The 15,512-nt window shown below is 57.7% G+C and overlaps 1 protein-coding gene across 1 annotated transcript; it reads right to left on the bottom strand.

Annotated features, from left to right (window-relative positions):
- Positions 1-612: 612 nt before the first annotated feature.
- On the bottom strand, positions 613-14,678 carry MEIOSIN (meiosis initiator). Its single transcript, XM_078063494.1, has 13 exons — positions 14,674-14,678; positions 13,892-14,024; positions 9,279-9,390; positions 7,846-7,980; positions 6,762-7,007; positions 5,686-5,794; positions 4,760-4,860; positions 4,160-4,315; positions 3,728-3,801; positions 2,555-2,761; positions 2,235-2,479; positions 1,344-1,433; positions 613-781 (listed from the first exon to the last, which is right to left on the bottom strand). The coding sequence occupies exons 1-13, from the start codon at positions 14,676-14,678 to the stop codon at positions 613-615; spliced, it is 1,782 nt and encodes a 593-aa protein (XP_077919620.1).
- Between the last annotated feature and the right edge of the window lie 834 nt (positions 14,679-15,512).

The following is a 15,512-nucleotide window of genomic DNA, read 5'->3' as shown; positions in this document are numbered from 1 at the left end:
GATTCTGGCTTTCTGGCCGCCGCTGCCGACAGGGCCGGGGGGCTGGAGGGCAGCTCTGTGCTGCCGCTTGGGAAGGTGTGGGTTCTCTCCAACTGCAGGCCCCGGGCCCTCCACATCCTGCAGGAGGAGCCCCCACCCAGGGCGGAGGAAGCAGGGGACCAAAGGAGCCTGCCTTGTCCTTGCTGGTAACAAGGGTTCCACTTTATTTTGTTGCGAACAATAAATAATCTATAAATAGAACGGGAGGGAGGAGTGGGGCGAGGTAAGAATGAACAGGGCTGAAACCACTGGACCCTGGGGTGGGCAGCGGAAGGGCAGAGCGGGCCCCTTCTCGTCAACTTCGCCTCACTGCCTTTCACTCAGGGCTCCCCTCCTTGGGCCGGCGGCGCCCCCGGAGGCACCTGAGCGAGGGAGGGGCTGCGGGCAGGGCAGGGGACGGCGGGCAGGCCGAGTTCAGGCGGCCCCCGCACCAGGCAAACGCGCACAGCATCGGGGCCCTAAGTACGCCCCCTCCCAGCCTGCTCCAGGAGGGGGGAGGCCCGGGAGGGGACAACCTCTTCACTGGCTCCCGGTTGCAAAGCGGAGGAGGAGGGGGCGCGGCAGGTTACCCTTTCAGTCATGCTGAGGGGGCAGCAGAGGGCCCAGCTCCGGGGAGCGGCGGGCCCTCTCGGCCAGCAGCTGGTAGAAGGGCTTGGGGGCCCCCCAGTCCTCGTCCCCGCTGCCCGAGCCGTCCTGCTTCACGATCCGGTTGTGCTGGAGGCTGAACCTACGGGCTTTGACGCTGGGGGAGAGGGGGGCCGATCGGTGGTCACGCCTTCTCTGCCCTGGGGGGCGTCTGTCTCACCGCCCCCGCCCAGGGCCCAGGCCTCCAGGTCCCCGTCTGCACAACGGGGCTGGGCCGCCGGAGCCCCCCACTCCTGTGAGCTCTGTTACGAAGTGCGCACCTCGGGCTGTGTGTTCAGGGGCCGGTGAGGGGGGCAGGGGGCCGCTCTGACCAGGTGGACAGCGGGGGGGGGGGAGGGAGGGGGGCTCGTGACAGGGAAATAAGGACCCAGCTTCCTGCTCTGAGAAACTCCCTGTGGCAGGAAGGGCAAAGGGGGTCCAAAGCCCGAATTGGGCTATTTGCCCGTCTAAGCTCCGAGGTCGAGCACCTCCCGACCTCCGTCACCCCCCAACGATCTCATAAGAGTTGGCAACACCCAAATCTTCCGCCCCAGTAATAAACTCCAACCTGTTCCCAATATCATGAAGCCCAAGGCTCTAAAAATCAGAGCAGGTGTCCGGGGGCCCGGGAGGCCCCTCCGCTCCGCCCCCCCCACGCCCCCGGGGCCCGGGCTCCTCACCAGTATGGTCTTCGCTCCTGCTGGGTCATCACCCGCCAGAGTTGGGCCAGCTCCTTGGTGGCAGCCGTGGACGCAGTCCCAGGACAGGCTCTGGGACAGGAGGGAAGAGGTGAGGAGAGGCCCACAGGGCAGGCTGTTCAGGGCGAAGGCCAACGGCCTGACCACAGGAGGCTCCCCTCTTAGAACTTGGATCTTTTCTACCCACTTTGGCCTGAAGGGCCTCAGGACACACCCTCTGGAGCCCAGGTGTCAAAGAAGGGAGGGGGACTGATGGGTTGTCGGGAAGGGGACACCGAGTCTCGGGACCTGGAGGGGACCCGCATCTTCCTGTCAGGGCACCAGCTTTTCGCTGTGGATTGGGGGGCCTCCCCCCACCGACCCCCACCCCCACCTTCAGGGCTGGGCGCCTGACCTATCAAGTCAGCCCCAAGAACTTTTGCGGGAAACATTAGAAACAAGGAGCTCTCCTCCCCCCGGGGTCGCTGGACCTGAGCTTTGGGGGGACCCTCTACCAACCGCACCCCATGTACTTGAGAACAAAGCCAACCCAGAAGAGCAGAGCGGAGAGAGGGACAAAACGCCCAGACGGCACCGCCTGAGCCCTGGGCCCAGCCACACCTGAAGGCCATCTACCTCCTCTCCTCCTTCAGGCTATGTGAGCCCCGTTCCTCTAAGTCTGACTTAGGTCTCACTACGTACAGTTTGCAGGCCTTGACCAGTGCGAGGGGACCAGGTTAGATGCTGGGCGGGGGTGGTGACTGAGGAAGGGTCAGTGGGTCATGGCCAGAAGGGGCAAACGTGTCAGACAGCAGGGGCAACATGCTCTGGGTGGTGGTGGGGGAGACAGTGCAGGTCGGGCCCCACCCAGGGCCCAGAAGGACCCCCACCCACCGGATGTACTGCTTCCGGTTCATCCTGCAGAACATGATGAAGCCATTGACGCACTTCTTCTTCATCTGGGTCGGGCAGGGGGCTTTCTTGTTTTCATTGGGCTTCGTTGGGCCCTGGCCCGCCCGGCCCTTCCTGGCCTTCCTCCCGGCCGCGGGCAGGGTGGCGGCCCGTCGGGTGGGGGTCCACGTGTAGTCCCCATCCTCGTCGCTGGAGGACGGCAGGCCCTCGGGGTCGGCCTGAGCGTCCTGGGTGGGGGACGGGGAGGTGAGCGCCGGCAGGAGACAGGGGAGCGACCTCGCCGATGGCTGTCCCCCCGTCACCTCCTGCCGCCTCCACACCGACTCAGTGTCTGAGTCCTCCGAGCTGGAGCTGGAGCTGGAGCTGGAGCTGGAGCTGGAGCTGGAGCTGGAGCTGGACGGCGCCTTGCTGTTCTCGCTCAGCGACAGGTAGCAGTGGTCCAGCGAGACGGACGACTGGCACAGGCTGTGGGAGTCAGGGGGGTCTTCGGGAGCCTCCGAGGGCGTCTCCTGGCGGGTGAAGGAGAAAGACAGGCGACGTGAGGGGAGACCACGGTGTCCCTTCATGTCCCCACTCACGGCTTTCCTAACGTCACGGGAGCATCAGAACCAGCTCGAATTTAAGACAACCTCGTCCAAACAGCCCCTGGACGTCCAAGCAAGTGTTCCCAGGTTCCCACAGCAGGTCGGGGGGACTGGCTGGGGCTCAGGGGCTCGCCCCCCCCCCCCCCGTTCTGGGCCAGTAGCTCTTAATGCCATCGGGTCGGCAGCCGTGACGCCCTGGGCAAGTGGTAACTTCTCTGAGCATCAAGTTCACCTACAGAATGGAGGTCACGCCACATGCCCTGCAGGGCTGAGAAGCACCTCGCCCAGTGCCTGGCGCTTCCTAAGAGCTCTGCTAGGAGTGCCTATTTTTGTTTCTGCCGCAGGTTCAGCTCCTCGTTGGAGGAAAGAGTAGAGGTGGAGGCAGACTCATATGGGGACCCGAGCTGGGGCTGCCCTTCCGTCAGCTGGGCGGTGAGACCCCAGAGAGGACTGTGGCCAGAGGTGAGCCCTGGGGCCCGGGAGGGAGGCTCTTTCCAACTGAGGATTCCTGAGCTCATCCTGCTGGTTTCAGTTTCCTCGTCTGTCAACTGGGGTCACCAGAGACCCCGCAGCTGTTAAAATTACGTGGGGTCTTTTCTGGGCACCCGGCAGCTTTTAGCTCTTGTCCTTGGGGTCTAGTTCATTCCAAATGCCCAGCACAGAGTGGGGCGCCCGGTGGCCAGCAATGAGTGGGGCGCCCGGTGGCCAGATGAGGACACAGACGGTAGACGAGTCTTTGGAAGGACAGGGAGAAGCTCGAGCAGATGGACAGTGAGCAGGTGGGGGGAGGCGGCCGCCTGGTCGCGGGCACGGGTGAGTCCGTGAAGCAGGAGAGCGATGCATGTGGGAAGAAGGACGGACAGTCAGCCGTGTCTGTGGACGGCTGCCTACCTTGTCCTGGAGCGCCTCAAGCATGTCGTCAGAAGGTGAAGACTCGGGATCTAGGAACACTTCTTGGAAGAGAGCTGTCGGGGAGGGAGAGCGGGCGGTGGCTGGAGCAGATCGCCCCGGTGCCCTTCTCCGGGTCTCTGCTTCAGGAATCTCCTGTCCCAGGACCAAATCCGGCTCACAGGCCAGCTCCCCTGGGGCAGCTCCAAGCTGAGCAGAGGGTGTGGGTCCCTGACGCTGGCTCCTGGAGCCTTCCCCTCACTGGGCCGGTCCGGGGCCGCTTCCCCGTGAAGCCGCGGGCTTCTTGAGCCAGAGCCCGGGTGGGATCCACCCCGGGGCACCCAGCACGGCCGAGCCCAGGGCGGCGCACTTGGTAGGTTATCGCCGTATGTTTTCTGAATGGACCAAGCGTTGGGTCTGGACCCGGGAGCTCACCTTGGGTCAGGAACTCAGTGCCATCCCCCCGGATCTGATCTGGTGGCAGCCTTCCTGGGGAGCTGAAGAGGGAGGGGCTGAGCCCTAGGATCTCGCTCGGGTGGCCTGTCACACTCCAGTTGTTAATCTGGGGAGGCCCCAAGGCCAGCGGGCTCCCTGAAAAGGAAGCATCGGGCTTGAGGATGACCTTCTCCCCCAGTGCGGTGGCTGGAGCTGAGGAGATGGTGTGAGACACGGGGGAAGGGTGACTCGGTCAAGTGCTCATTTTGAGTGCTTTGTAGAGGAAATTAGGAGACGCCATGCCTGGCATCAGGTCATGGATGACCAGAAACAGAATCAGTGTCTGGTGTGCCGCTTCTGAGAGACTGACTGTAGCCGCCTGGGGCTCTGGGTTAAGAAAGATTCTGAGGCAACGTGTGGGCTTCACAGAAAGAGGGATGATTGGCTAGCACCGTCTGCCACAGTGGCCGCACACAGCCCTGTGCTGGGCAGACACCGGGTCCCTGTCCTCTTTCCTCCCACCTCAGTGCTGCTCAGAAGGATGTGAGCGGGAAAGGCCCCACACAAGCCTACAAGGAGGAGAGATGGAGTTTCAGTCACCAGGGGGGCTGCCCTCCGGGGTCCAGGCAGGAAGCCAAGGGTCAGCATCTGGGGACTCCTTGTCCAGCTCCTCGCTGGAATCGTAGAACACCAGCTTCTGCCTGCAAGAGGTGGGAATTCGAGAGGCAGACCCAGAGCCCTGGGCCCAGCTGTTTCCCCCTGGGGTGTCTTGGTGTCGCCTGCTGTGACGAAAGACAGGGGTCACTCTGTGCTGGCTGCTGGGGGGGGCGGGAAGCCTAGTCAGCTGAGGCGCCGGCCCTCAAGGGACTTCAGGCTGGTGAGGAGAGGCGGCCGTCCCCGCGTGCTGATGCGCAGGGCGCAGGGCTGTGATGGGCCGTGTTCCAGCAGGACTCAGAGAGAGGACCACACTGAGCTCAGCCTGAAGGGTGGTGGTCTTCTCGGTGGACGAGGGCGACAGGCTTGTCAGGAAGAGGGATCAGGAGGGTGAAAAGTCCAGAGCAGGCCAAGGCCACGGCTCCCGTGGAGTGGCGAATATGTGTTTCGGGTCAGGGTCATGGGGTTGGGGCAGGGGAGGGGGCTAGCAAGATGAGCTGGGGCCAGGGAAGCTCTCAGATGCCGACCAAGATACCGGGGCTCTGCCCCACGGGCACTGAGGGAGGCCTGAGAGCCATGAGCTGACGTGACCGAGGTCCGGGGTTAGAAAAGCCCCTGCGGCCCCTGCGGAGGACGGGCTGGAGGGGTGAGGCACGAGGCAGGGAGGCTGGCGAGAGGCCGCAGCCCTGGTCCGGCAGCCCCAAAGCCAGGCTCTGCTTTGAGCGTCCGCCGCCCGCACGAAGCTGGGCCCGCGGTGTTCTCTCCACAGACACCAGTGAGGATGGCAAGCGACCTCATTTCTCACCACCCCTCAGCCGTGCCGGACCAGACACCTCAGCCTCCCCCACTCGGAGCCCTTGGGGTTCCCTTACCTGGGACAGGGCTGGGTCCTGTTGAGAAAGTGGATCTGCTCAGCCCCTTGCTGGGCCTTGAAGGCACGGTAGAGCCCATCACCCTGGCCGCTGACTCGGCCATAGCCGCCTGGGGGGAATGGGAGGCAAGCGGGAATGCTTACTGCTGGGACTGGAACAAATCCCAGGAGTCACAGATACCTGGATGGAGAGGTGCCACGGTCTGCCACGGCCTCTCCCTCCCACATCCTCGTAAGACCTCGGGCTGCGGGGCCTCTGCGTGAGCCTACGGGATGCCCCGAATGACCCCTCGGTTTCTGGAAACCCACATCCCTCTCAGAGGTGTAAGAGAACTAAAATCCTGAAGTGGAATACTGTCGAGGAAGACGATGAGAGCCAACACATACGAGGCGCTCGCCCTGCCGGCACGGTTTGGGGCATTTTAATACGAGTCAGTGGCCCTTTGCCGGAGGGTACCATGAATATGCCCGTTTTACAGTTAAGCAAACTGAGACCCTGAGATACCAGGTAACTTGCCCGAGGTCACACAACTAGCGGAAGAGCCGAAAAGCCCTCCCTCCCCAGGTGGGTGGGGTGCCTCCTCTGGGCCCCCATGGCCTCCTGGGCGACCGCGGGAAGTCGGGGTCACTCTGTGCTCCTTCACTGGGCTGTGCACCAGCACTCGCACGCGGCCTGGCCCCGAGATGCTCGGGGGAGCAGGGGCCGGATGAATGGATGAGGGGGCAGGACGGCTCAGGACCTCCCCAGCCCGCCAGGCGCCCCTGTCTCGTCCGGCGCCCTGCTGGGCGCGTCACTACACCTTTTCCAGGTGGCCCAGGGATGGGAGCCACGGAAGCCATTGCCCGTCTTCCCCCGGCTCTGTGACCCACAGCCCCACGCGAGAGGCTCGCTGATGCTGCCCCGCCCTTCCATCCACAACGGGGCCTGAAGGGAAGGAGACGTGGGGAAGGAGGCCCAAGACAGAGTCCCTCTTGTCCACCGCGGAGGCCCCACTACTGGGCCCCGGCTCGGGATGCTGCGGGCGCCTGCCCAGGAGTGTGGAAGGGACTAAGTTAACGGTGAGGGCAGACAGCAACCTGAGAAGTCACAGTGGATGCTGTTCTCGGCCATGTCCAGCAACGTCAGCCGGGACCTGCCTCCCTTCCTGTCACCTTGAGGCAGGGATGACGCAACTTTGGGGTGACAGCCGGGGCTGGCACATCTTGAAGGGGTGGTGGTCCCCCCCATGTGTCTTCCTTGCTGTTCTGGGGATGGGGTCGCCCACTTCCCGGGCTTGTCCAGGGCCAGACAGCGGCGAGGGTTCTGGGCCCGGGTCTGGCGTTCTGGGGGAGCAGAGAGACGAGCATCAGAGGGGGCTCCGGTGGAGGGCGTCCCTGCCCTGGGCCCCCCAGCCTATTCCAAGCTTTGCCGGGCCTGGTCGCTCACCAGCCCTTCCCAGGTCAGCCTGGATCCTCAACGAGCAGTCACCTCAGCTGAGGCTCCCTGCCCCTACCCACACATTCGAATCACCTTGCGAGCTCTGGAAAAAATACTGATGCCCAGGTTCCACCCCAGGCCACTGGAAACTGACTTTCTGGGTGTGAGGCTCAGGCACAGGCATTTTTTACAGTTCCCTGGATGATTCAGTAGATATGCAGCCAAGACTAGAAATCATTGGTTAGGTGCAACTCCCATTTTAAAGACAGGCCAACTGAGGCCTTCAAGAGGCCAAGGGACACGTGGAGAGTCAGCAGCAAGGCTGAGGCTGGCCCGGGGATGCTTGCTTTCCACACTTGGGGCTTTCCATCAGCCTGTGCTCCCTGATGCCCTGGCCCGGGATGGGCTGTAAGGACAATAAATGGTAATAGCAGCTTCCCTTCACCGAGTGCTGACCATGAGCCTCTCCACTCAGCATTGCTCCAAGGGTATGTACCCAGGCTCCTGGTCCTTAAGACCACCCTGTGGTCCACCCCCAGGATGCTGAGGCTCAGAGAAGGAAAGCAACCATGCCAGGCCTCGGAGGTAGTGAGCCCAGGGGCCAGGGCGTTGAACCAGATAGATCTCGCTGTAAAGCGGTCAGGGGCTCTGGGTAGCTGATCGGGCCTCCCTGGAATGAGAAAGGCTCTGGAGAAGGAGCTTTGCTCCCATGTGACCTGGCTTCCTATCTGGTCTCCCTTGTACCTGACAATCCAGTGGGTTTCTTCTTCCGGGGTTTCCGGCAGGCTCCCTGAAGACGGGACTTAAGAGAGTGCGGGGAGCTCGAAGGGGTGGAGTGTCTCCGACGGGCAGGACCCGAGGCCCAGTTCCAACCCAGCCCTGCACAGGGTGGAGAAAGAGGTCAGATGCCCCCCGACCTCATGCCGTCCTGCCTCCTCCTTCCAGACGTGCTTCCCAATCCTGGGCAGAGGGCTGGGGGGCAGCCACAGTCCCCAAGCTGACTTTATAGATGTGGAAACTGAGCTCCCAGGAGGAGCCTGGACTGGTCTGAGGTTGCACGGCCAGGCGACAGAGGTTCCAGGGCATAAACTCAGATCCCCCCAAAGCCACTCAGGGTCCTCCAAGAAGGAAGACAGACTCAACGCTTCCCAAAGGCTTCCCTGCCTCTCTGTCAGGCCTCTCAATTCTTCCTCCTCAACATCGCCCAAAGGTACGACTTCTGTCCCCAGCCTCACCCTCAGTGCGAGATCGGCCTGTCTCCGGTCCAGATCCCTCCTAAAGGCCTCTTCGCTGACCTCCCTGACTCGAGTTTCTCCCTTAATAACCAACCAATCCTGCTCACTAGATGTCAGACACCTCTTGCTTAAAAAAAAAATCTGATCATGGCGTTCCTTGGCTTTTTAAAGTCCTCCGCCATAATTCTCATCTTCGTCTCTCTCCTTAGCCCGAGCCCCGCGCTGTGGAAAATCCATGTCTAATTCTGGCCCTCCAAAAATGTGACTACTACTAGGCTACTATTGACCAGAGTCCTTACCAATAACACAAATGGGTGATTAGTCTATATTTTGTATATCCTGTGTTGTATACTGTATTCTTACAGTAAAGAAAGCTAGAGAAAAGTGTTAAAAGCATAAGGAAGAGAAAAGACATTTACAGGACTGCACAGGATATATCTAAGAAAATCTGCGTATAACTGGGCCCATGCAGCTCAAACCCGTGTTCTTCAAGGGTCAAGTGTACTAGCATCGGTTTCATTTTGCAGATGAGCAAACTGAGGCACAGGGAGGTTAAGGTCATAAGACACGTGTCTGCGTCAGGGTCTGGTTCGCGAGCCTGCGCACGTCGTCCTGATGCGGCACGGTCCCTCCAAGCACACCAGCTGCTGGCCTGTCCCAGACATTCCACACACGTCTTCCTGTCGTTGCGTGCTCCTGCTCACGGCTTCTCCTGCCTGCCGGGTCTCCCCCAGGCTACCGTCCGTGCAGGCCCGGTCGCGAGGCCCCAGACACCCTGCTCTGAGTTCACAGCATCGGGCCCATCTCTCTGACTCTGTCAGCTCTGCCAGGCTCTGAGATCCCCGGGGACTGGGGCTCATCGAAGTCACTTGGTATCCCTGACAGCCAGGACCGGACTTGATGGAGAGCAGGCCCTGGGAAATGGTGACTGAACTTACTTACCCCTGAGTCCGCCTTCCCCATTGGTGGTGTGGAATTTGAGCAAGGCCTTGGCCACATCGATGCTTTTCTGGAGGTACTGAATGTAATGCAGGACATGCAGCAGAATCTCCTTCTGCCCCCAAAAGAAAGACAGGGTTGAGCACAGGAATGGGGGCCCAAGACAATGTGAGGCTGCAGGGGACCAGAGACAGGCTGCAGGAGCCCGTTCCCCAGCCCGACAATTCCTCTGGTGGCGGAGATATTCCTATTCTGCTTAGACCTTGCTGCAGCTCAGGGAGAGGTCTGTTGCAGCTAAGGAAACCGAGGCTCGGAGTGCTAGCATGACTTGCTAAGGTTAGAGAGGAAGGGGCAGAGCTGAGATCTGAACTCAGGTCTGCCTGCCTCCTGGCCCAGTTTTTCAATGCACGCTGTTTGGCTTCTCACCCATGGCCCCTTGCACATGCTGTATTCTCTATCTGCAAAGCCCTCCTCTTCTCCCCACAGGCTCCCGCATTGGCTTCTCCTCCTCTGAGCCTTAGCACAGTGGTCTCCCCTTCCAGAAGCTTTCCCACCTCCCTGAACCTTCTCGCTCAGGCTGGGTCGGATGTCCCTCCTCAGCACTCTTGCAATGCCCTGGCCTAATTACCTGTTCATGCGTTATTCTCTCTCATTGACCTTGAACTAGTTGAGGGTAGAGGCTGTAGCTAAGTGATTTCTGTAACCTTTGCTCACAGAATTGAGAGGTAGCTTAGCCACTGATCGCTGAAGGATGATCTCCGTAGCACAGAGCATGATGCCTTCTGCCCAGCAGGCATCACCCAGCCAGCCACCACGTACTAAGTCAGTGTCAAAGACACAAAGCTAAAAAAGACTACTACCCACTGCGGGCCAGGTACATAGGGGTGAAGCAGACATCCTTTTGTTTACCTTCATGGAATTTATAATCTAGTGAGGACAGCAGCCCTCAATAAACTCGTAAGTCATACAGAATTATCAACGGTGTGATAAGCATTATGAATAAGAGTGTAACAAGAGATTCTGAAATTGGACTTGAGTGTCTGGAAAGACCTCCAGCATTTATTATTTTTAAAGATTTATTTATTTATTTTAGAGATGGGGAAGGGGCAGAGGGAGACAGAGAGAGAGAGAATCCAAGCAGACCCTCCCCTGAGCATGGAGCCCAACGTTTGGCTCGATCCCAGGATCCTGAGATCACAACTTGAGCCAAGACCAAGAGTTGGATGCTTAACCGACTACGCCACCCAGGCGCCCCAGGCCTCCAGCATTTAAGTGGAGACCTGAAGAATGACAAGAGTTAGCCTGGTGAAGAGGTGAGGGAAGAACACCAGTAAGTATTTCTTGGATTGAACTGGGTCCCTAGGATACCAATAAAACCATTAGCAGTAATCTTCCAAACCCTAGATCAGGAAACACGGTCCCACAAAGGGACTTGTGTGAAACCGTTCCATAAGCTAGAAAGTGACGGTCACTGAAATGATATGACCTGATCCACGGAAGGAAGCTATAATCTAACAAAGGAATACATATAACACAGGCAGGAGACTGTTACTTTGGAAGGACCCGGATCCAATCTGCCACTTCCTGGCTGTGTATCGGGAACAGACCGTTTTACCTTTCTGAGCTCAGTTTTCTCATCTGTGCAATGGGAATGAGGATATTCAGTGAAGCTCAGAGGATTATCATTAGGACTGAATAAATTAGTGTGTGTGAAATCACCCAACACAGAGCCTGATATACCAGTTGCCTAATAAATACTTCATCGATGATTGAATGAGAACGCTTTCATCAGGTTCTCAAAGGATTAAATGAGGACCTTTTCTAACTTTGAGAACCGGACCATGGGGTTCCCGAGAGCAGATATTTTATCTCCAACCCCCGGCTTGGCACATGATTGGCACTCACTACGCTGTGTCTGTAAACCGTCAAGTTATATGAAATGTGATTAGTAGCAGTATAAAGGTTTTATGCATAAGGCCATTGGGCATCATTTCAGATTCCAAGACCGAAGGTTCGGGAATTGACGGTTCAGGAAGGTTAGCTTGGGGGCTACGCCAGAGGTTCCGATCCCAGAGACCTTCTGAAGACAAGATCGACAGGTCCTATAACTGTCTTAGCTGAGGGGATTCATTCATTCACTCACTCATTCACCCATTCATTCAACAAACACCTATTGAGCACTGAGTGACCAAGCAGTTGAGGATGTGGGCCTTTGGAATGAGACACATCTGACTCTTTCTCTCTGCCATCAACTAGCCGTGTCCTTCTGGGCAACATGACCCCTCTCCTCACAGTGGAGAATGAGCATACCAGATGCACCTCTCAAGCCTTGGGGGAGGATTAAATGAGAAAACGTATCCAAAATGCTTGTCACTCGGGGTCTGATACCTAGAACCCTCAGTAAATTGGGAGTAGCTGTGGTTGTTGTCTGCTGGCCCTGCGGGTGCTGGGGATAGAGATGTTTCCATTATGGTCCTTAACCCTCACAAAACCCCTCATCTAAAGGGGTCAGAGATAAAGAAACAGTCCCAGGAATATGCCCAGGGCTTTGATGGTCAGAGAGAGAAGCCACAGGACCATACAGGGCTGGGGGCACATCATGAGTCAGGATGGTGAGGAAGGATGCCGCGAACCTAAGCCACACCCCAAATCTCAAACACAGGAAAGGCAACACATAACAGCTCAGTTCATTCATTGAGCGTCAGACTGAGCGCGTCTGTCACAGCACAGCCCTGTCACAAGTCGTGGTGACACCCTCCAGGCACACAGGTCGAGGGGGAGGCTGGGGACTGGCAGGGATACAGGTTGTCTGCGGAGCAGGAGACCCAGGACTGAACCTAAGGAAGGATGAAGGTGGAGAGGAAGAGGGATCCTTAAGACATCAGAGGATCAATGGTCACGAAAGCAGGCTGAGGCCTGGGGAGAATTCCACGAGATGTGGTCATGCGGTCAGTGATGAAATGTTGCCTGTCACCTGACTCGACTGTCATTCCTTCGGGGCCAGGACTGTCCCCCAGTCGTCTCTGCCCCCCCCCCCACCTCCCAAGAGTTGATCGCAATACCTGTGCACATTGCATACACAGATGCTTGAGGACAGAGGGCAAAATTCCTCAGGTATTTCTGAGCACCGTGGTGGTCTGCTTAATGCCTCTCCCTAAGGACGTCCATGTCCTAGTCCCCGGAGCCTGTGAATATGTTGCCTAATATGACAAAAGGGACTCAGCAGATGTGACTGAGTGGAGGATCCTGAGATGCAGAGATTGTTCTGGATTAACTGAGTGGGCCCACTGTGGTCCCAGGGGTCCTTACAAGTGGGAGGGAGGCAGGAGGGTCGAAGGCAGAGAAGGCGAGGTGAGGATGGGAGCAGAGGAAGAGAAAGAGAGACACTGGGAGATGCTACGCTGCTGGCTTTGAAGGGGCCATGAGCCAAAGAACACAGGCGGCTTCTAGAAGTTGGCAAAGGGAAAGGAAACGGATTCTCCCCGGGAGCCTTGGAGAAGAACCGACTCTTAGACCCGCGAGGCCGATTTTGGACCTCAGCCCTCTACACTGTTCGAGAATAAATCCGCATTGTTTGCAGACACAGAGTTGTGAGGCCACAGGAAGCTAGGATACAGTGCCGACGGCTGCGAGAGGCTTAGGAGGGAGAGTCCACATGAACCGGGGATCGATGGAAGGTGGTAGGCACCCAGGAGGTGAGGGTTACGATCTGGCGCCCAAAGATCTGGATCTTGCCCCAAACGCCCACTCTTCTGAGCCTCTCAGAAGGCAAGAGGCACGTTCTAGCTGGGGATCGGGGACTCCTGGGTTGGAATCTTTATTGTCTTGACCACATTCTGAGTTCCCAGCAGATGAGGAGCGGGTCTCAAGTTCCTTTGCCTCCCCTCGTTGCGACCAGAACAGCTTCTGCCATCCAACAGTCTTTCCATAACTGGCTGATGAATAAGTGGATATGTGACGGAATGAGAGGAACTATAGCAAGAAAACATCACACCACGCCTTCCAGATCTCTGAGACCCTTAGTAAGTTGTCGCCACTGGCGGAGCGAGGAGGCAGCTCAGCACCGTATGTATTTATCGAGTAGCCACTTGGGGGACGCGCAGAGCAGCTTTAATTCCTGCTACCTCGGGAGATGGAGATGCCGCCCCCAGGACCCAGGACAAGGGACTCAGAGAGGGAAGTGACATTTCTTCAAGGACTGTCCGGCTAGTGTGCCTCACAATATCTCTGGGTAGTAGACATTATGTTCCCTCGTTTTATGGCTGGGAAACAGGATGCTTGAGAGGCTGAGAAGCTGAGGACCCTGCCCAGAGTCCTGCCGCTTCAGGGCTGACAGGCTCGAACCCATGGCTGTTTGACTCCCCAAAGTGATGACTTTTACCTGGCTCCTTGCCGATCTTTCCCTCCCAGCTGCCCCTGCCCCTTTGCAAGAAAGGATCCCCCAGGCTTCTAGTGATGGGATCACAGAAAGGCCCACTCAGGGCAGGACCATGCCCATCTCGGTGCTGTCGCCGAGAGGGTCTGTGTTGGGGCCCCAGGACGAGGGATGGTAACCCGGTTACTGAGATTTTCAGACCTGCCCCCCACATCCGCCTCCTCTCCCTCCACCCCCATACCTTGGTGAGCTTCTTGGTGCCTGTCTTCAGGGCCACAGGCAACAGCAGTGCCAACTCATGAAGTTTGCTGGTGTGGTTCTTCCTCTGCCTCCTGTTTGGGGCCGAGAGCTGGTATTGGTTAGGACATTGGCACCTGACCCCCCCAAACCACCTGTCTCCGTGCTCCCCATCTCAGAGAGGCTGTCCACCCCAGGACCCCCAGACAGAATCCTAGGCATCGTAGGTCTCATCAAATCTCGCCCATTCCCCTTCCAATCCTCTCTCTCCAGTCCCAGGCCCTGCCCTAGTCCACGTGTGGCCGTCCCCCTAGCCCTCCCAGCCTCCCCCCGGCCTCCTCCAATTCATCCTGTCTACTAGCATCAGGGTGAGCTTTCTGCAACACAGATCTGGCCATGGTTTTCTTATCTGGGCAATGGGAATGAGGATATTCACTGAGGCTCAGAGGATTATCAATAGGACCAAATACACCTGTGTGTGTGAAATCGTCCAGAACGGAGCCTGATACTCTAGTTGTCTAGTAAGTGCTTCAAAACTCTCGACGCCATCCATTAGTAAGGACCAAGTTGAAACCCTTAATCTGGCTTATAATGGCCCTCAAGACCTGGCCCGGCTGACCATTCTGGTCTCATCTCTTATAGGACAGGTGAGGTACCTCTGCTAAGGGCCCTCAACCCCATGCTCATGCATTTCTCTGAGCCCTGCTCTGAGCTGAGAGCTGAGGGGGGGGGGGGCACTGTATCTCTAGCATCCAGAAGAGGGTCTGGCACACCGTGGGAACTCACTGCATATTTGCTAAATAAATAAATGAGGGCATGACAGAAGCTGACTCCTGGGTGGATGCAGAACTTCCAGGATCTAATCCCTGCATTCATAATTCATAATATAACCCTGTACACACACACCTCCACCTCTCTCTCTCTTGACAGATGGGGACACAAAGACATTGGAGTGTCTCTCCCAAATTATGTACTATTGCCAGACTCACACACAACTCCTTTGGGAATGCCCGGACACCCCCGTCTCCACCCAATCCTTTCTTGCCTCCCCTCAGGGCTCAGTACAATTGCCACCTGCCCAGAAAGCCTCTGGAGACCTCCCTTGCCTTCCTCCCCTGCTCTGAATGTCCACAACACTTTGTCACCTGCGGCCTGGCCAGGCCCCCAAACACTCCCTTGATTACAGATGGGTGTTTAGTTCCTACTCAAACCCACACACTGACCCTGCGCTGGACACCACAGAAGGAGAGGGAAGACACTGTCACTGCTCTCAAGGAGATGGGGGAGCAGGGTGGGAGACGCACTTACCTCCCTAACCAAACCCTGAAGTCCTAAAAGAATCATTCTCCCTCACTCATTCAGCAATTACTTATTGAGCACCTACGATGGGCCAGGAATGGTGTTAGGTGATAGGGATAAAAGTATAAAACCCAAAATACAGCCCCTTCTAGAGCCCACAGGACCCTCAGGGATAAAGTCATTAATCAGATTGTCACACACAGACAAGCATAAAATTCCAGTTAGGACCAGAACCAGCTATAATAACTTGCTGGGGAGGAGAGCCTTACAAATGAAAACGTGGGGCCCCCTTTTTAAAAATTAAGGTTTTCAAGGTGGTGAGAGCA

This window comes from Halichoerus grypus, chromosome 15 (genome assembly GCF_964656455.1).
Source record: "Halichoerus grypus chromosome 15, mHalGry1.hap1.1, whole genome shotgun sequence".
NCBI classification, from domain to species: domain Eukaryota; kingdom Metazoa; phylum Chordata; class Mammalia; order Carnivora; family Phocidae; genus Halichoerus; species Halichoerus grypus.
The sequence above is the reverse complement of the archived record's forward strand: the minus strand, read 5'-3'. Positions and strand labels throughout refer to the sequence as shown.